The 18,206-nt window shown below is 52.9% G+C and overlaps 8 protein-coding genes across 8 annotated transcripts; 4 read left to right on the plus strand and 4 right to left on the minus strand.

The window, feature by feature from the left end:
• The first annotated feature begins 88 nt into the window (after positions 1 to 88).
• On the plus strand, positions 89 to 2,308 carry BJX67DRAFT_292713 (galactose mutarotase-like domain-containing protein). Its single transcript, XM_071026842.1, has one exon. The coding sequence runs from the start codon at positions 251 to 253 to the stop codon at positions 2,237 to 2,239; it is 1,989 nt and encodes a 662-aa protein (XP_070881594.1). The 5' UTR covers positions 89 to 250; the 3' UTR covers positions 2,240 to 2,308.
• Positions 2,309 to 2,378: 70 nt separating this feature from the next.
• BJX67DRAFT_385426 (response regulator) lies at positions 2,379 to 3,077 on the minus strand (the record flags this gene model as incomplete). The annotated part of the gene is made up of 3 exons (XM_071033856.1): positions 2,379 to 2,735; positions 2,842 to 2,986; positions 3,052 to 3,077. 3 exons carry the CDS (start codon positions 3,075 to 3,077, stop codon positions 2,379 to 2,381), a joined length of 528 nt encoding a protein of 175 aa, XP_070881595.1.
• A 93-nt stretch (positions 3,078 to 3,170) lies between these two features.
• BJX67DRAFT_365881 (uncharacterized protein) lies at positions 3,171 to 5,458 on the minus strand. Its single transcript, XM_071030317.1, has 2 exons — positions 4,253 to 5,458; positions 3,171 to 4,193 (listed from the first exon to the last, which is right to left on the minus strand). Exons 1-2 carry the CDS (start codon positions 4,965 to 4,967, stop codon positions 3,400 to 3,402), a joined length of 1,509 nt encoding a protein of 502 aa, XP_070881596.1. The 5' UTR covers positions 4,968 to 5,458; the 3' UTR covers positions 3,171 to 3,399.
• Positions 5,459 to 5,571: 113 nt separating this feature from the next.
• On the plus strand, positions 5,572 to 6,987 carry BJX67DRAFT_365884 (uncharacterized protein). The gene is made up of 2 exons (XM_071030318.1): positions 5,572 to 6,561; positions 6,709 to 6,987. The coding sequence occupies exons 1-2, from the start codon at positions 6,157 to 6,159 to the stop codon at positions 6,826 to 6,828; spliced, it is 525 nt and encodes a 174-aa protein (XP_070881597.1). The 5' UTR covers positions 5,572 to 6,156; the 3' UTR covers positions 6,829 to 6,987.
• Positions 6,988 to 7,393: 406 nt separating this feature from the next.
• On the minus strand, positions 7,394 to 9,366 carry BJX67DRAFT_365887 (uncharacterized protein). Its single transcript, XM_071030319.1, has 2 exons — positions 8,369 to 9,366; positions 7,394 to 8,301 (listed from the first exon to the last, which is right to left on the minus strand). The coding sequence occupies exons 1-2, from the start codon at positions 8,866 to 8,868 to the stop codon at positions 8,076 to 8,078; spliced, it is 726 nt and encodes a 241-aa protein (XP_070881598.1). The 5' UTR covers positions 8,869 to 9,366; the 3' UTR covers positions 7,394 to 8,075.
• Positions 9,367 to 9,410: 44 nt separating this feature from the next.
• On the plus strand, positions 9,411 to 12,991 carry BJX67DRAFT_292746 (ankyrin repeat-containing domain protein). Its single transcript, XM_071026843.1, has 4 exons — positions 9,411 to 9,590; positions 9,650 to 9,879; positions 9,939 to 10,067; positions 10,148 to 12,991. Exons 1-4 carry the CDS (start codon positions 9,472 to 9,474, stop codon positions 12,901 to 12,903), a joined length of 3,234 nt encoding a protein of 1,077 aa, XP_070881599.1. The 5' UTR covers positions 9,411 to 9,471; the 3' UTR covers positions 12,904 to 12,991.
• A 382-nt stretch (positions 12,992 to 13,373) lies between these two features.
• On the minus strand, positions 13,374 to 15,317 carry BJX67DRAFT_365892 (MFS transporter). The gene is made up of 3 exons (XM_071030320.1): positions 14,605 to 15,317; positions 14,476 to 14,553; positions 13,374 to 14,423 (listed from the first exon to the last, which is right to left on the minus strand). The coding sequence occupies exons 1-3, from the start codon at positions 14,965 to 14,967 to the stop codon at positions 13,605 to 13,607; spliced, it is 1,260 nt and encodes a 419-aa protein (XP_070881600.1). The 5' UTR covers positions 14,968 to 15,317; the 3' UTR covers positions 13,374 to 13,604.
• Positions 15,318 to 15,607: 290 nt separating this feature from the next.
• BJX67DRAFT_375137 (fungal specific transcription factor domain-containing protein) lies at positions 15,608 to 17,880 on the plus strand (the record flags this gene model as incomplete). The annotated part of the gene is made up of 4 exons (XM_071031650.1): positions 15,608 to 15,696; positions 15,753 to 16,283; positions 16,397 to 17,760; positions 17,813 to 17,880. 4 exons carry the CDS (start codon positions 15,608 to 15,610, stop codon positions 17,878 to 17,880), a joined length of 2,052 nt encoding a protein of 683 aa, XP_070881601.1.
• Positions 17,881 to 18,206: the final 326 nt, after the last annotated feature.

Consider the following 18,206-nt stretch of genomic DNA (forward strand, 5'->3'; position numbering starts at 1 on the left):
GCATTGTCATGATCAACTTGCCATCATTTAACATCCCAGGGCGTTCCCCAAGGTTCTTCCTCACCCCAGTCCACCCCATTGCGGGGACTCCGGTTTCCCCAGAGGGGGAGGTACCGTCACACCGGAGCAGCGGCTGGGTGACTCTCCTGGCACGGAGGCCGAAAGAAGACAGGATTCGCAATTTAAATCCCCTTCGCTCCTCTTTTGAGCTCTGGGAAAATTGACGTCCTCAAGGTCGTCAAATCGCAGAATGTTGACCTTTCAGCTGAAGGCGCTGGCCTTTTTGACAGGCCTCGCCGGCTCCTCCTTAGCATTGCTAGCAACCGAAAACTCCACCCACCTCGCCCTCGCAAATGACCGCTTCGCCGTGGCAGTCGACAAAGCCAGCGGCCACATCGTCGACGCCAGGCTGGACGGACAAGACCTGCTGGGACCCGTCGACGGTAACACTGGAAAGGGGCCGTACCTCGACTGCTCATGCGTTCCAGACGGTTTCTGGACACCAGGGTCCACGGCGACATTGGAGCTCGTGAATGGCACAGATTCAACGGGTACGCCGTATGGTGGGGTTATTATGAGCGATACTTACGCCCCGACGAACCAGACGCTCTCGCAGTACCTGTTCCTTCGCGGGGAAGAAACAGGTCTCCATGCGTTCTCCCGCCTTACATACTTCAACACTGCGACCCCATTCCTCCGAGACCTGGGCGAAATGCGCACCATGTTCCGTCCCAATACAGACCTGTGGACGCACTTCTCAACAAGTGACGGAAATTTCGGACCCCTCCCTCTAGAAAGCAGTTATGACGATTCCCTCACAGTCCAAGACGCAACTACCTACCTCGGCAATAACACCGACGATCCCTTTGTCGCGCAATATTCCGACTACTTCACCAAATACACCCTCTCCGAGAGCTGGCGGGACCACGACGTGCACGGACAATTCAGTGACGGATCGACCAGCGACGACGGCAGTACCTTTGGCGCGTGGCTCGTCCACAACTCGCGTGAGACGTACTACGGCGGCCCCTTGCATTCTGACCTCGTCGTCGACGGAATCGTCTACAATTACATGGTTTCGGGCCACCATGGTGCGCCTGTACCGAACATCACACATGGATTCGACCGTACATGGGGTCCTCAGTTCTACTACTTTAATCGTGGCGGTCCAGAGACAACGCTGGCGGAGTTGAGGGCCGACGCGGCACAGTATGCGGATCCGGAGTGGAACGCTGAGTTCTATGATAGTATCGCGCAGCATGTCCCGAATTTCGTGCCCAGTCGTGGACGGACGACCTTTGAAGGTAGTGTGAAGCTGCCCGAGGGTGCGGAGAAGCCGATTATCGTTCTTTCCGAGAATGAGCAGGACTTCCAGCTTAACGTCTTCCATACGAAGTCTCTGCAGTATTGGGCTGAGATTGATGAATCGGGACGATTTAGTATTCCGCGCGTTGTGCAGGGTGAATATCGAGTGACGATCTATGCTGATGGCATCTTCGGGTGGTTCATCCGCGACAACGTCAATGTATCAAGCTCGAAGCAACACAACTTCACATGGAACGAGGAGCGCTCCGGCCGCGAACTCTGGCGCATCGGCATCCCCGATAAATCTGCCGGCGAGTATCGACACGGATACGCCCCAGATATATCAAAGCCCCTCGAACCAGAACAATACCGCATCTACTGGGGCAAATACGACTATCCAGCCGAGTTCCCCGACGGCGTCAGCTTCCACGTTGGAACGAGCGATCCAGCACAGGACATGAATTATATCCACTGGTCATTCTTCCCGTCACAGGGCAACCACCTCCATACAGAGCCGTACTACGACAACGTCAACAACTGGACCATCACATTCGACTTGACGGCCCGCCAACTCCGGCGCGCGCAGACAGCAGCATTCACCGTGCAAATCGCGGGCACGAAAACCGCCAACGGGAACTCGAAGTGGACGCTCCTCGATCATCCGTACAGTAACCTCCCCTGGACCGTGAACGTGAACGGGCGGTTCGAGGAGACATGGCTGATCCCCTACTGGCGGAGCGGATCGTGTGGGGTGCGCAGCGCAGTAACGTGTCAGAATATTGAGCACAAATTCGTCTTTCCCGCTGAGAAGCTGCGACGCGGGAGGAATGAGTTTGTGCTCAGTTTGCCGTTTAATGCGTCGAGTGTTGAGACGGCGCTCCTGCCGGAGGCGTTGTACGTACAGTATGATGCGTTTAGGTTGGAGGTGGAGTAGGGAGTAGCGATAGGGAGTAGCGAGTAGCGAGTACTTGATAGATAGATGTAAATCTCATGGCTCTCATGCAAAGGGATTTCCCAGCTCTAAGTTCTATGACTCCTAGTAGTAAGAAGCCACCCTACCCCACCCCGACCCCCTAAAGAAGCGACCTTGGTCCCCGAAACGCCCTCAGCGGAAACGGCCCCCACTGCGCAGTAGGACGCAACGGCACGGGCACCGGCGGCGGCAGAGGCGCAATCCCAGCCGCACCCCCACCCGCGGGGTTTCGACGCTGCCGCGACCAAAAGAGGATCATCCGCTTCAGCGACTGGAGCCGGAACGGCTTGTGCAGGACATCGTCGAACCCCTGCGCGAGATATCTTTCTCTATCGGAGACCATGGACGCAACGAGAGCTATGATGGGGGTTGTGCGGATGAGGGGGTCCGTCGTGAAGGGGGGTTGGGTGCGGATGATTCGTGTTGCTTCTTGGCCGCCCATGACGGGCATTGCATTCTGGGACGATGGGATGGGAGATTAGATGGATGTGGTGTGGTGTGGTGTGGTGTGGGAGGAGAAGAGATGTGCGATGTGTATGCTGTGTGGAAGGGCGCTTCCTTACATCCATGATGATGATATCAGGGCGGGGACATGTCGCTGGCGGTCCGGAGAGGTAGTTGAGGGCCTGTTGGCCATCGCCGACTATGGAGACTGTGCAGCCGCCGAGCTTTTTGAAAAACTTTTCGAGCACCTTTTGGTTGACGTAGCTGGAACGGTTTAGTGTTTGTTAGTTATATAGCCTGTAGAAAGGTGACTTTGGCGGCGAACTTACTTATCTTCGGCGACAAGGATGTGCATTTCGAGGTCGTTGGTCCACTCCGTTGAGGCGTTGACTGAGTGTTGATGATGTGCTGGAGGGGTTGAGACTGCAGGCCTCAGTGGTAAGTTAGTGCATTTTCTGAGCAAGTGGATTACCCAACTTGGGCAAGCACATCATCCTTGATTCAACTGTGCTTGAGGTCATGAAGGAAATTGCAACTATCAACTCGTACCTGAATTAATGTAAATTAGGTATCTAAAAGTGTAGGATATCTAGTTCTGGAATAGCCATAAAAGATGTATCTGAAGGGAGCTATAGTTGATGCCTCTATGTTGCCTGAAGCGTAGCATGGTACCAAATCTAGATGGAGTTGCGTCTGGAATGAATGTCCAGTTCATGGTCAAGACTTGACCTGCTATCAGGTAGGGACTGGGCGGAAGTATTGAGCCAGCGCTTCGACTTTGCAATATTTTCTGCGGCAGCCAACTCAGTCTCGACTCCCCGATTCTCGATATCATTCATGCACTGAAGCGCTTGTTCTTCCATTTCGTGCATCTGCTTCTGTGCTTGTTCTTCTATTTCATGCATGTGCTTTTGTGCTTGTTCATTAATTTCCTTCATGCATTCGTCGGTCGTTATGCGTAGCTCGGAGTTACCATCCTCGACCTGTTCGCGAAACTCGGCTTCGTTAGATTGGTATTCGTCGAGGATCTGATCGCGACACTCGCTCACGGCCCTATTGACAAATATCTCGAAATGATCGTCGAGGCGTTGCTTAATCGTCTTCTCCAGATCTTGTATGAGGTTGCGTTTAACCAGGTCGAAATTAGAAAGACCGATTTTCTCAGACTCAATTGGGACGCCACTCCTGTCTACATCTCCCGGTACGGCTAAGAGGTGCTCGCGTCCTATTTTAATCAATAATTTGCAGAGGAGATCATCAGAAATATCGCGGAGTTCATGTTCGAGGCGCGCAAGCCTGTCACAGTCCATGTGACCAGGAGAGCAAGCATGCTTAAAGTGAGTGGGACGTATTGACGGTGAAGGTGAGAGAGTCGTCGGCGTCTTGATTTCGGTGGGAGAGCTTAACAATTGTGGGGATGGAGGGCATAATCTCTTTTGTCTTTCATAGTCGAGGGGCGGTGACCACTGGTCTAGATATTATTTATGAGCTATCGGAGGTCAAAGTATACAAGATAATGAGACAAGATACCTCTAACCCGTTTCCCAGCCCCCTGCACAGACCTGGCTTCCTCGCGATATAGGGGTGGATCTACTTGCTTTGCCTGACCGGAGACGGGATCTTCATAATATGGGGGTGGATCGAGCAAGAGGCTAAATACACGCCAATCTGTCTCGACCACGCGCTGGCGAGAGGGATTGAAAGGCTCTGCCTGAAGATTGCCTTTTTGCAGGGCATAGGAGAATTTCTCCAACTTCTCAAGTTCGCCTGGGACAAATTGTCGCTTGGAGAAATGTAGATGGAAGGATTTGGATTTACAGATCTTTGCAAATGCGCGAAAATTCGAGTCATTTCGGTCGGTCGGGATTAAGGGATCCGTCCCGAATGGACAAAGAACAATGCCGTGCGTGCCGAGTTTCAAGCTCAATGTTGACACGTTCGCAAGACTGTTGACAGGCGCGGGGAGCACGGCAAGCCAATGAGATGAACAGAGGCCTTCGTCGCTCATTCGGGCCAATATACATTCTTCAATTGATGCAGGGGCCACATTAAACGTCAGCGGTAATCTGCTGCTCAAGTTAGCGAGATCCGCCCCAAAAATAAGGGAAATGGATCCTTGGTTGGCAGCTTCATTATGCGCAATACGAAGGCGAGCAGAGCAAAGAACCTCGCTTTCCCGATCGTATGAAGAAACAAGAACTGCCTTTCTCAAGACGAAGGGCGGGTTTAGCGACGTTGTCGTCATTGTGTTGTTGCAATATTTGCGGAGTTAGAAAAAACCCTCGACGGAATCGAGTATCCCTCCCACCCGGGCTTTGGAATATTGTTGAGCAGCCCTGGCTCGTGTTATATTTCGGATCATGGAGAAGAAGAGGAGACGAGAAAAGTAAGGGCTCCTCCGGCCTGGTCACGAGCACAAGCCCAATCCGAAGTCAGAAAGTCCTATGAAAACACAGGAATGGCAGGACTGGCGGCGAGGCGGCAAAGAGCAAATACTTTTCTGATGGAATGATGATGTCGTGAGAAGAAGATGAGAAGAAGACAAGAAGAGAAAAGTAAAGGCTCCTACGGCCTGGTCACGAGCACATGCCCAATCCAAAATCAGCAAATGAAATCAGAAAGTCCTATGGAACCACAGGAATGGCAGGGCTGGCGGCGAGGACAGTAAAGAGCAAATACGTTTCTTCTGGAATGACGATGTCGGACGGAGAAGGTGATGAAAGAATCAGATGGGGAGCGACGGAGATGGGGGAAGGAGGAAGGAGAGGAGGGGGCTATTTAAATGTCGAATCACGTGACCAGACACCAACACCAAAGCGAATGCACGCCAACCAGATTGAGTCATTCTGCCGCTGCTTATTCACCCAATGTGTAACGCACTCTCCGTGTCGACGTTACCAATCTCGGTGATGGACGAATTCAATATCCAACTTTATGAGGATTGCCCAGCGTCATTGCTCCGTCACCTAATATTACTTGAATCACCTCTTCGTTTTGCTTTACTCATTCAACTGCTCTTTCCTCATTGTCCAGTCCGTCCTCCCTGGAGTGCAGGGCCTCGACGACGAGGCGTAGACTATCGACTCGCGAAGCTGGGCGAGTTGGAAGGGGCGCGATAGCCGGACCCCCGCGTGCCTGCCGTCCGGGACTGGGGGCAGGGCCTTGTTGATTCAACAATACCCTGGAGAAGAGCTCGTTGTTGGAAGTAGAGATGTCGGTTATCCAGACGAGCCGAGCCACTTTGCACTTATGAAGCCGAAATTCTCGTATACTACAGAGGACATGTTCGGCTTACTTGGGCGCAAGTTTCTGGAATTGGAGAAGGCGTGGAAAATTCGCGTGTAGCTTGGCAACTCCAAACTGCGAGACCATTTGGCATCGGATTCCGGTGGCAGCTGCGGTCCGGCGACCGTCGTAAGGTCAATCGTAGGGCCATGGTTCACAAGCCTCTCCCCAGCCGGCCATCCCAGGTAGCGGCAGTTGCCGGACGAGCTATTCTACGAAGTAATAAGAGACAGCAATGGGCCGTAATAGCATCAGGTATCTTAGAGGCGCTCGAGGGTTTCATACAATCATACATCCATCGCATATCGCACCAAGCCTATCTCAACACCCTCGAGAGGGAGCGAGCAGCATGCAGAGAGCAGGCCACACCCTCAACCGCAGATTCATCACCATCAACAGTCTCATTTCTTCGGTGCATCCACAAAATTCGGAAAACAGTCCTGCAGCGTCTTGCTGTGCTTGTTCGCCGCATGCTCCGTCAAGGCCGGACCTCGAGTCGTCTTCAGGAATGTCGCTCTACACACAACGCACTGGATATCCTTCGCCGCCTCGTTCTAGCAATTCTGTGAGCTCGAGTCCGTTTATTCCCTCCCCGATACTCCAGATACTACATCCAATCGCGAAATACGCAGTCGACACACAAGGACAGCTCCCACGAATACCGACAGAACAACAGAACGAACAAAGATAAACAGACATACCGTCTTAGTCTGCGACTTGCCCGACCCCTTCGCATCTTTGGCATTCCGCTCGCGCTTCTGCGCGGCTTTGGCTCCCTGGTGTTATCACTAGTGAGTCTCGCGTCGGCTGGATTTGGGTGATGGACCCAGAGTGCTGGGTGTTTGCTCGAGAGAGAGCGCGAGTTAGTAGCTTACGTTTCCCATGGTGAGATACTGGACCGACGGATGTGAGGAGAAGGGTGTTAGGTGGCGCTGTGGGATGAGACGCGAGACGTGGTCTTTGCTCAAGTTTTCTGTCCCTCTTTTTTTTCCCGCGTGTTTGGTTTTGCCCCGCGGAGGCTTGTCTGGCAAGCCACGTGACTTGTCAACCTGCGCCAAGACTTCCAATGGGTGTTTGCAAAAATGACAACATACTTTTGAAAATGTAGTCCTGCTATTCTGCTCCACCCAACAAGCTGAGGTTAACCCTCAACACAACGACCCCCTCTCGCTCTCTTTTGATTGACCAGGGCAATGCTACCAGAAAGGCGACCTCTCGCGCATTCCTAACCCTGGGCCTTCACTTGCTTTCTTCCATGTAGGTAGCTTGCTGGTTGCTAACCCCTGGCATTCCTTGGTTGAATACTTTTGCCAAAATTCCGATGCCTCCCAGTATTATATATACTTGCTTAGTAGCATGCTTGCAGGGCAGGCAGCACAGATACACGGAAGCAATCAACAGGATGAAAGCGGAAGAAGAATCCAAATTGCTAACTAAGGTCCATCGAGCGATATTTATACCTGCAAGGAAGCCTGCGATAAACTTCCACGTTGACAAGATTAGGAAAGAGCAATTGCATGAATGAAGCCACATGAAAGCAATATTGGGGATGGTGGCCGATCCTTGTATTTCGTCGGATGATGAATTTATCCGTCACGGTCGTGCGCCTGATTTAAGGTGTCGTTCGCAAGGCCGGGGATGTTCCGAGCGGGTCCGACCCGTCCCGGCCCAGATGTCGGGTTAACCTTGGCTGCGGCCGATCGCTCGTGGAAAGGGCATGACGTAAGTTCAGACTGGACGATTTCCCCCAGGATTGCGCATTTGAACCTGAATGAAAAGGAGCCTGGACATGTTGGGATGACGTGCAATAATCCGAATCAAAGCTTGAGAACAAGTTTGATTCACGAAGAGAACGCCAAAATACTTTCTATTGATGTTTCTATTTGTCGCATTCAATTATCTGATTCGCCCGCCACATCTTACGCCACCGCTAAATTGAAGCGAAGAAAGAAGATGAGGCGGAAGCCCAAAAAAAAAAAAAGAAAAAAAGAGAGATTGAAGCGTGTCATCTGGTCACCGAAAACGGAATGGAGAAAAAGCAAAGACGATGAGGGGTAGCGCGATCCTCTCACGCGCCGTGACAGTTCCGCTGGTGTGTCCGAAGGTGGTCTTTGCGACCGAAGCCCTTGTCACAGTTCGGTTCGGGGCAAGGATAAGCCTTTGGAGAGACATGGACAGTCCGAAGATGGCGGAGCAAGTCGGTTTCGCGGCGGAAGCTGGTGTAACTACGACAGCCTTGCCATTTGCACCTGAAGACGCGAGCGTCATCAGGACCATTTTCAGCGAAAGCAGGACTTCGCGTGGGTTAGAAATCTCATTTTCGCCATGGTTGTAGCGGTGAAGAAATAGAGGGGGACGTACAGCGGGGATTGGCCAGTTGGCGGGGAATAAGCGATCCAGCCTGACTCCCGGCCTTCCAGTCCCTGCAGGGGTAGTTCGAGAGCAGCGACAAAATTATTGTTGTTGCCTGTAATGTGACCAGAGTGATCGCTGGAAACACTGGGGGACGCATCGCTCATCGGCGGCGCGTCCGTCGTGGGCTGCGCTAGCGCCACTTGATAACAAACGGGTCCGGCGGTCATCGGTGCCGGCCAAACAGCCGGCCCAGGGGTTTCTTGAAGGATGGAGGCAAAACTTGGGTCTAGCTCCGTTTGTTGGTTTGAATAGACGGGCAGCCGATGTGGCCCACGGGCTGCAGGGAGTTGTTGGTTCGTGGGAGGATGAACAGAATATTGAGTTGGATAAGAATGCCAATCCTTCGCCTCGAGATCAAATGGGCCCCGATGGAATGGTTGATGCTGCATTGTCATTGGTTGCTGAATCGGGTGCGTCAACAAGAACTGGCTCCAGGCAGAGATCATAAATGTCAAAGGGGAGAGTAACTGCCAGAAAGAAGAATTGTATAAGAACTTAACAAGGAGATACTATTCTTATATACTGGCGCGCAACTCTCTTGGGGCCGTAATTATCCCCCAGTCTCGGTCAGATAACCCCAATGTCTGTGTTGGCTGGGGCGATCGGCTCGTGTGTGAGGGAGGTTTCCTTCGGGACGTTGAGAGCATCAGGGATAAAGCGGGTCGAAATTTTGGAATCGTCCAACCACCAAGCGTCCCTTGCGCGAGGCAGGTGCAAAATTCAAGCAATCTGATGGCCAAACGCAGATCTCCGGCCGAATTCAGTAATAAGGTGCTGAGGATATGCGGGCTCATTGATGATCGATCACCTTGAGCGGGTATACCGAGACGACTCGTGAGCAGGAGGCTCTCGAAATTTTGGAATCAGCCAATCCGAGGCCGTAGGCTCAAAATGACGAAAGGCCACCCGGAAGCCCAGCGCCTTTTTACGGCCTGAGGCATTCATCTGAAGCCGCCTTGCGCTGCGGCTTCAAAAGACAGCCTTCCCAACTCACTGACCTCAGCTTGTTACGCTTGCTGGGACACACGCCAGTCCAGGCGGCCGTCGACATGGACGACTCTGTCTGGGAATCATACAAGCCAGAACTCCACCGTCTTTACATTCGGCAGAACATGAAACTCAGGGAGGTCATGGACTACATGACCTCCAAGTACGCATTCGAGGCAACGTAAGCCAACCTTCCTCTTCCTTATCGATCTCATTCGGGAGAAGCTTATGCCCGAACAGACAGAGGCAGTACCTGAGTCACTTTACCCGCTGGGGCTTTCAAAAGAATACGAAGATCTCGCCGGCCGACGGTCAGTTCATCGGGAGACGCATCGCCAAACGGAAGCAACTGTTCGACAAGGAAAGCGAAGTACACGTCAACGGTGTTGAATATGCCCCACGCAAAGTCAGGAAGGCCCCGTACGGCAAAGCGTATGTCACGACGTTTGACGGGGTTCGCGTTCCCGGTGGTAGGTTGTTGTCTGATGTCAATCTGGGCAGGCGCTAATATTCCTTGTCGTGGTCGCAGCTCCTTCCCCGGACACCCCAGAGGGGATCAGTGTCTGCACCCCAGTCACGCCGGGAGTGCGACTTATGTGGAACACTTCTTTACCGTGGCTGCGCTTCTCGAGGTTTCTGCAGCCGGGTCAAAGCGAAGGTAAGTCAACTGAACCATTGAATTTGTGCACGACGGCTCTGTGTCGGGAGTGATCTTACTCATGGGTTGCGTCCAATTAGATCTACCTTCCCCGGTCGCGCGACTCGCCGTGACCTCTCCACAAGACCCCAACGCTGTTTCGTATACGGTGAACCGAGAACTGTTGGAGCGCCTGAGCTCCCTTGTCCCTTGGGACCGCCTCTCCCACCCTGTGAACATCAACAGCAGCTCGAGGACTGCTACAGGCTTAAGCATCCTGATGCCGGAAGCGACGGAGGATTATCATCGCGACCTGGCAGCACGGTTTTGCGAATCGAAACAATCCACCGTTGATACATTTGGCGTGGAAATGTTCCTGCTGTCAAACAACCTAATCTCCCACGGACCCAAAGGAAAGTCGCCCGAGACCATGGAAGCTCACGACAGGCGTGTACTAGAAATGTTTAGACGGTCTGGCTGGAACAATGTAACTCAGCTTCGCGCATTATTATCGACCAATGAGCCATCTGCTGCAGCGATCGCGGAACAGCTGTTTGGGAGCGCATTGCGAGAGATGAACGAAGACATTGTCGAGATGCTACTGGCTGCTGGTACCAATTCCAACTGCCCTATCGACACCGTTGATTACGGGCCTATCACACCCTTACAATTCGTTTCATCGCTTCCTTGGGGGTTCGATGCGGACATCGCCAACCTTCTTCTCTCCAATGGTGCAGACGTTGACATTTGCTACAATGGGACATCTCCGCTTGAATATGCTGTTACCAACAGAAACACCGAGGCAATAGAGATGTTTCTTTCCATTCACGCCCGAGTTTCACCGTCATGCCTAGCTGCGGCCGCAGCAGATATCTCGGACCCGAAGCTGTTCTCTCGTTTTCTGGGTCCAGATACAGACGTGAACGCACGGGACGGCGTGCAAGGACAAAGTCCGTTGGCGGAGTCAGTACGATGTGGGAGCATAAATATCATTAAACTCTTGCTTTCTCGTGGTGCGGATATCAACGCACTTGTGGATATTCCATTCTGCAACGATTGGGGTGTGACAAGTGTGCTTGGTCTAGCAGTTGAATCCGGAAACCCGGCGGTCATAGACACCCTCTTGGATGCTTCCCAGGACGTCAACCCCGCACTGGATGGACTTCCCTATATTTCGCCTCTTGCCCTTGCCGTGGCTTGTAAAAGGCCTAATCGCACTGTTATTGAGCGCCTACTGAGCGCTGGTGTTGCCGTTCAGGTCGCAGATACTTCTGGAGAGCGGACCCTAATCGAACTCGCCTTGACCCACAAAAATGAAGGCATCTGCGATATACTGGTGAGACATGGTGCGATGATCGAACGGCCAGAGTCTCGGGACAAACAGCCTACTTCAGCATTGCTTTGCGCGATTCAAAATGGTGCAACCGGGTTTGCCAGTGCCCTTATCAGAATGGGAGTGCGGCTGAACGATGTCTATGAAGATTTCCCTGGAACGGTCTTGGGGGCAGCCATTGAAAAGGGATATCTGCCACTCATCTGTATGTTGCAAGCTGCCGGAGCAACGGCTATCCACGGTACACGTGTCACCCAGATCGGCAATATGGAGACCGCAGCGTACTTGGAACACAGCGGAGTCCTGCAACAAATCCTTCGAACTTCCGGCGCACAAGTATTGGGGGCTGCAATTGCAGCGGAGAAGTATGATCTAGCGCGGAGACTAGTCTATCTTGATCTTGACTTCAACCATCCAATATTAGAGCAAGGAGAAACTGGCTCCGGTATATCACCAACATCGCCTCTTCGTGCTGCAATCATGAAAAGGCAATTCTCATTGGCGTATGTCATTCTCGACCGCGGGGTAAAGGTCACCGACGGGGACCTGGAAAAAGCAGTGGAATACACTGCGGACGAGGAGGCAGGTGATGAGCTGCTGAGCCGACTGCTTGTAGCCTTCCGTGGAAATGCCCCTTCGGCAATCACGGAAGCCATTTTACAACAGAGAACAGATCTTGTGCAACTCCTGCTCACATCTGGGGTTGACCCGGTAGGGAAACCCCCGGGTGTTTGGGAGCTCGATGATGACTCTGAATTTGTACTCGAGCCCCCAGAGTCGGTCCTTGAAATATCATCCCGATACAACGACCGGCAATTACTCAGAATCCTCCTCCAATCTCGTCGCTGGGAGCCACGGCTCACGGGTCGGGCTTTGGGCGTGGCTATCTTCTTTCGTCATACGGACCTAGTCGACGATTATCTCAGAGCCCCCATAGACCTAAATCAGGATCTTACCATCACCTACCCGGACACGGAGGATGAAAATGGAACTGAGGCTCCAGGGTATAGAGATGTTGTCAGCCCGTTGCAGCTTGCAGCTAAGCGCCAAGATATTTCTGTGACGAAGCTGCTGCTCGAGCATCGCGAGGTCGATGTCAATCACTTGGGACCGGGTATCCGCCGCCGCACGCCTCTGCAACATGCCGTAGATAGTGGGAATATGGAACTCGTCAACCTCCTTCTCAGCCACAAGACGTCCGTCAACGCAGGCCCAGCCAGTGATGGTGGGGCGACGGCGCTGCAGATTGCTACAATCCGGGGATATATTGGGATCGCTCGCCGACTGATTGATCTGAACGCTGATGTGAACGCTCCAGCTGCGCGATACAATGGCCGAACGGCACTCGAGGGAGCAGCAGAGCATGGTCGGATCGATATGCTCCAGCTGCTTCTCGATGAAGGGGCCTCCGTGACGGGGGAATTTGGGCAGCGTCAGTACCAGCGATCAATTGAATTGGCGGAGAAGAACGGGCATAACGCAGCTGCTCGGCTTCTGATGGCCTTTGAGCCACGGTCGGCCTGACTAAATGCCACGCCTCATTTGACATGACAAAAGCTTTTTTCGGGGTTATCATCTATCTTTCCCGTTATTTTGACCCTACTGTCTCTAACCTATAGTTGAGAATTGACGAGACATTAATTTACATTCTCCTGCTCATGACCTGTTGGTATGTACGGCTAGAGGCAATCGGGAGCCCATGTACCACTACGGACACCAGGGGGTGGACCAACATCATCAACAGATGTGTTCTTTTGTATATCTTCCCGCTAGTCTAGGTGAGCTCCTACTCCGGAATCAATGCTTATGGCAGCTCCAGGTCCAGAGATCTTCTCCTACAAGGGTGTGCCAACCCCCTTCCCTCCCAGAGCCATCCACCTGCCGTCCGCCGAGAATCCAACAAACGGCGCAGTGTGGTGCCTGTGTTTCGAATGAACCTCCTTCTTTCCCTTGGGTTTCGGTAATCGGTTCGTTGACCTAATTACTGACAGGCAGCGAGAGGTTAGAAGGCGAAAACTGACACTGCCGCGGAAGGCTTTGATAATCACAGACTCCATTCCCTTTGGCATTATTAGTTACCACAGTCCTCTCTCGACATAGCCCTCTCATCGAAAGCCACGGTCATCGATCCAGGTTATGTATGGAGTGAAATGGCAGAAAGCCGCGACAATCTCTTCGCCGCGAATGCTAACAGATCTATGATACCTCGACCTCCCCACGAAACGCTATAGCTTCACAGCAAACCGCTCCCGAAGCCACCCTCCATAACGATAGAATAAGAATGGCACCGGAAGAAAAGCCACCCCGATAAAACCGAGGACACTATTCCCCCAGCCAAGCCCTAGGTCCGCATACAGAGAGGGCCCCGCCAACGGAAGAAAGGCCCCAGCAAGAAGCCGGAGAATCACATTCGCAGCCAACGCAGACGCAGCAGCCTCAGGCCCAAAAGCATCGACCAGGTAGAGCTGAATCGGCATTATGACCCAAAGAAGCCCGAATCCAAAGAACGCGGTGCCGATGATCGGCACGATCCAGTGAGTCTGCGTCTCGGCGGCCCAGCCGTACCAGAAGATGCCGACGGGCACTGTGGGCAAGACCCACGCCATGGGTTTCAGGCGACCCTCGGGTTTGGGCGAGTCTCCTCCAGTTGTGTTTTGCAGCTTGTCGCTTAGGGCGGCGAAGGTTACGAGGGAGACTGCCATTCCGATTCCAACGCCGAGATATGAGAGGCCGGAAACGCCGGTGGAGAAGTGGTATTGTTCCTCGAAGACCGTGGGGAACGTGGTGAACAGCAGGAAGAGGAGGCCGAAGACGAACGCGGCCATGAGGGAGAGGAGGAGCACGATTGGCGACAGAAAGAGAAACTTTGTTGGTCGAATAATCGCGCGGAGCAATAGTTGGTGCGGTGTCAGGCCTCGATCCATCTTTGATACCAGCGCAGAGTTGCCTGTTTCTTTCCGCAGGCGGGCAGCTTTCCTTTCTAGCAGCACGGCGGCATTGGTCTCTCGGAGGACGAAGATTGATATGGTAAATGATACCCCTGCCTGAGGTTAAAAGTTAGCGAGTCGAGAATAGCAGGGCGTATGCCCTACTCACTATGATTGTGATGATCCAAAAAGTCCATCGCCAGCCGATTGATTCAGACACAAAGCCACCAACAATTGGGCCCAGGATCTTAGATTCTCGTCAGCGTCATGACAGTTTACCGATGGTAATACCACCTACTGGTCCCAAGAGTGGTCCCGTGGAGAACAGAGACATTGCCCTTCCACGCTGCGCAGGCGGGACGACGTCGGCGATGGTCCCTCCGCCAACTGCCAACGGGCCCGAAGAAGCACATCCGGCAAGGAATCGAAATGCGAGAAACATGCCGGTGTTTCTCCCCAGCGCACATCCGATGATGAAGCCAATGTAAGCGACGTTGCAGGTGTGGTAGACCATAAGGCGTCCGTACAGCTCGGAGAGCGGTGCAATGAACATTGGCCCAATGGCGAAACCGCAGAGGTAAATGGACACGGTCAGGCTGACGATGGTGGAACTCGTGATATGGAAGTCCTTCGCAAGCGAGGCAGCACCAGGTGCAAACATTGTGGCGGCGAGGTTGCTGGGATCCAGTCATAGTCAGTACGGGTTTGCCAGAGGAGCGCAGGAACTGCCTTACGCAGTGAGCAAGAACGCGCTGGCGAGGACGACCTGGATCATGCGTTTCCATGCTGGCCAGTTCCGCGGATTTTCGGGGTCGTCTGGCCCATCCCAGTCGACGACATTGCCTTTTGTCTCTTTTGCTGTTTGATCAGACTCGCTAGATTGATGGTCCTGGTGGCCGTCTTCCGACATGGCTGGCTTCTCAAGGGCGGATTCCAAGTCGGCCGCCATGATACACTGTCGGGGTGATATGGCTCTGGGATATTGGCGCGTGTATGTTTACTGGTGCCAGGTTGTTTGTTACATATATAAAGGCACGATAAGGGGGGCCATAGCTAAGGTGTCCTTTGGGCAAGGGCGGAGTGCGCCAGCTACTAAATCCGCCACTATGGTGGGTAAATGCGGAGTTAACCTGGAGATATACAAAATCGGGTTGGAGAGCGAGCGGGGCGGACGGTCGGACGGTCGGACGGTCGGACGGTCGCTAATTTCTCTATTGCCTCCCTCTCCTCTCTCTTCCGCCGCCAGACATCTCCTCTTCTTTCTTTCTCGACGAGGTTGAGCTCCGCAGGTGTCGCACACCATGGCGGACAGTGCTCACCGTCCGCGTCCGCCGCCAAATCGGCGCCGAGACAAAGTCCAACTCTCCTGCGACCCTTGCAGACGCCGAAAGTACGGGCTCAATATCCATCACAAAGTCGTGCACGCAGCGCTCCTAACTTTGCCAGGCGGAGGTGCGACCGAGAGCACCCATGCGGAGCTTGCTCAAGGCGTGGCCTCACCAGCTCCTGCAATTATGCGACGTCGTCGTCGTCTTCTACGACGCCCGATGCTCAGCAGTCCGTTGCTCCGCGACAGTCCACCACCCTCCATACCAGAATCTCGGAGTTGGAGAGCCTTGTCGTGACGCTCATGAAGGGCCAATCGCTCCCAACTCCGCCCGCACCGAGATCGCCGAGACCAAGCTCGCTCTTATTCGCAGATGAATCTGCATCACCGGCAGACCCTGGCACTCTAAAGCTGCGCGAGTCTGGAACCAGCTATATCCAGAGTGCCCATTGGGAGGCCATTCTTACCAAGATCAGAGGACTGAAAGAGGACTTGGTCACTGACAGCAAGGCTCTGCCAGGTTCACACTTGTTCTATGGCCTGAACCGTCACGCAACTCGAGATGAAATACTCGCTGCTGTTCCTCCTCGTCCAGTGGTGGATCGCCTCATGGCCCTTCACTTCGATTCCTACATTATCACTCCATGTCAGTACATCCACGCTTTCTGTTTGTTTTCAGCGGTATTGACGGTATGCTGTAGATCTCATCCATGACAAGAAGTTTCTCCGAGAGGTGGGTTCTTTCTAATCTGGCTGATTACAGTCTGACATCTGACCAGTACGAAACCTTTTGGGAGGATCCGTCTGGGACTCCTATCGCTTGGATCGGTTTCATGTTCTCCATGTTATATATTGCTGCACAGTTGCAGAGCTTCACCACTGACTTCACGGACGGACGAGCCGAGTCGCTCAGGGTGGAGTATCTTACCATGAAGGACGTATTCAGGGAGAAGGCCGTTCAGTGTCTTATCCTGGCCAGGTATACGACCGGAGGACCATATATCCTAGAAACCCTCATAATGGTCCTTACTGGAGAGTTTGTACTCTTGAAGGATAGCACCACCGATGGCTGGCTCTTGATCAGTCTAATACTCCATCTTGCAATGCGCATGGGCTATCACCGAGACCCGGATCACTTTCCCGGAATATCCCCATTCGAGGGGGAGATGCGTAGACGCATCTGGACCATAATCCTCCAGTTAGATCTCGGCCTCTCCTTGGAAAAGGGCCTTCCTCGAAGTGCGACAGATAGGCACATTGATACAAAAGCGCCGCGCAATCTGCGCGACTGTGATTTCGACGAGGACACAACCGAGATGCCGCCGCCGAGGCCAGAGACAGAATGGACGCCGGTGCTCCCCCTCATTGCAAGACGGCGACTGATATCAGCCCTCGGCCTGATCTGCGACGTCAACAGCGATATCCATCCTCCTTCCTACGACGAGGTCCTCAAAGTCGACGCGCTCCTTAAAGATGTACATGATCATGCTATCTCACCCGTGCTGCGCTGGGAAACCATGCCACACCCTATCACGGATAGTCCGATTGTCGTGGTCCAGCGGGTAAGTGTGGAAACGACCTACTACAAATCGCGCATCCTCCTGTACCGCCGGGCTCTGGTCAGCTTCCCAGCTCGACAGTCTCAAGAACAGGACAGGGACAGGGAGGCAGTGCGAATTTGTCTCGATTCCGCACTCAAGATCCTCTCATTCCAGCAGATGCTCCACGAAGAGTCCCAGCCATTCGGTCGGTTGTGTCAGCTTCGATGGAAGGTCACCCATATCTTCAACCAGGACGTTCTCCTCGCAACGAGCGTGCTCTGTCTGTACCTTCAGGACGTCGATAAATTTGAGATCCCTGAATCTGCAGGACAGAAAACGTCGTCGCCTCCGCCGAGGGCCGAAGAGATCCGAGAACAACTCACAATCTCGCACAAGATCTGGCTTCAGATGAGCGCGGCGTCTGCGGAAGCTGGGAAAGTAGCGAGGGCTCTGAGCATCGTCCTTGGAAACACAGAGGCGTGTGCCGAGGACGGACCGAACGGTAGCGGGTCCGCTCCTTACAATTTTCTGATGGATTTTGATGCCAGGCCTCTGAATGAATTCGGCGCAGCATTCAACAATCAATGTGAGAAGCACGCCCTGATTGCTGATTATTAACTAACAAATCGACTTGTTAGATTTTAATTCTGGTTTCTACTCTCCTCTTACTTTTTTTGACAGTGTACTGGAAACTCGTGGGGCATGAAAAATTGGAAAACATATGATTGTGTCGCTGTCAATGCGGCCTAATTATCCAGAGTTCATGACCAGTGAGCATTATACATAGGGAGTAGATGGCAGTCACCTCGCAACAACTTGTCTCCTCAATGAATTCTCAACTGTAATCCATCGTCATTTCGTGAGATATGTTTGGCGCAATCTAAGTAATCCCCAACGATATTGAGCAACATATCAATATAAACCGGCTTAACCAAAAAAAAAAAAAATTCATACTATTATATAGCCAAAAGCCTAGCCTCCGCGAAGCTAGGATAAATTATAAATCATCCTCAAGGCCGAGAAACAGATGGA

Source organism: Aspergillus lucknowensis, assembly GCF_044049455.1.
Source record: "Aspergillus lucknowensis strain CBS 449.75 chromosome Unknown BJX67scaffold_64, whole genome shotgun sequence".
Lineage (NCBI taxonomy): Eukaryota > Fungi > Ascomycota > Eurotiomycetes > Eurotiales > Aspergillaceae > Aspergillus > Aspergillus lucknowensis.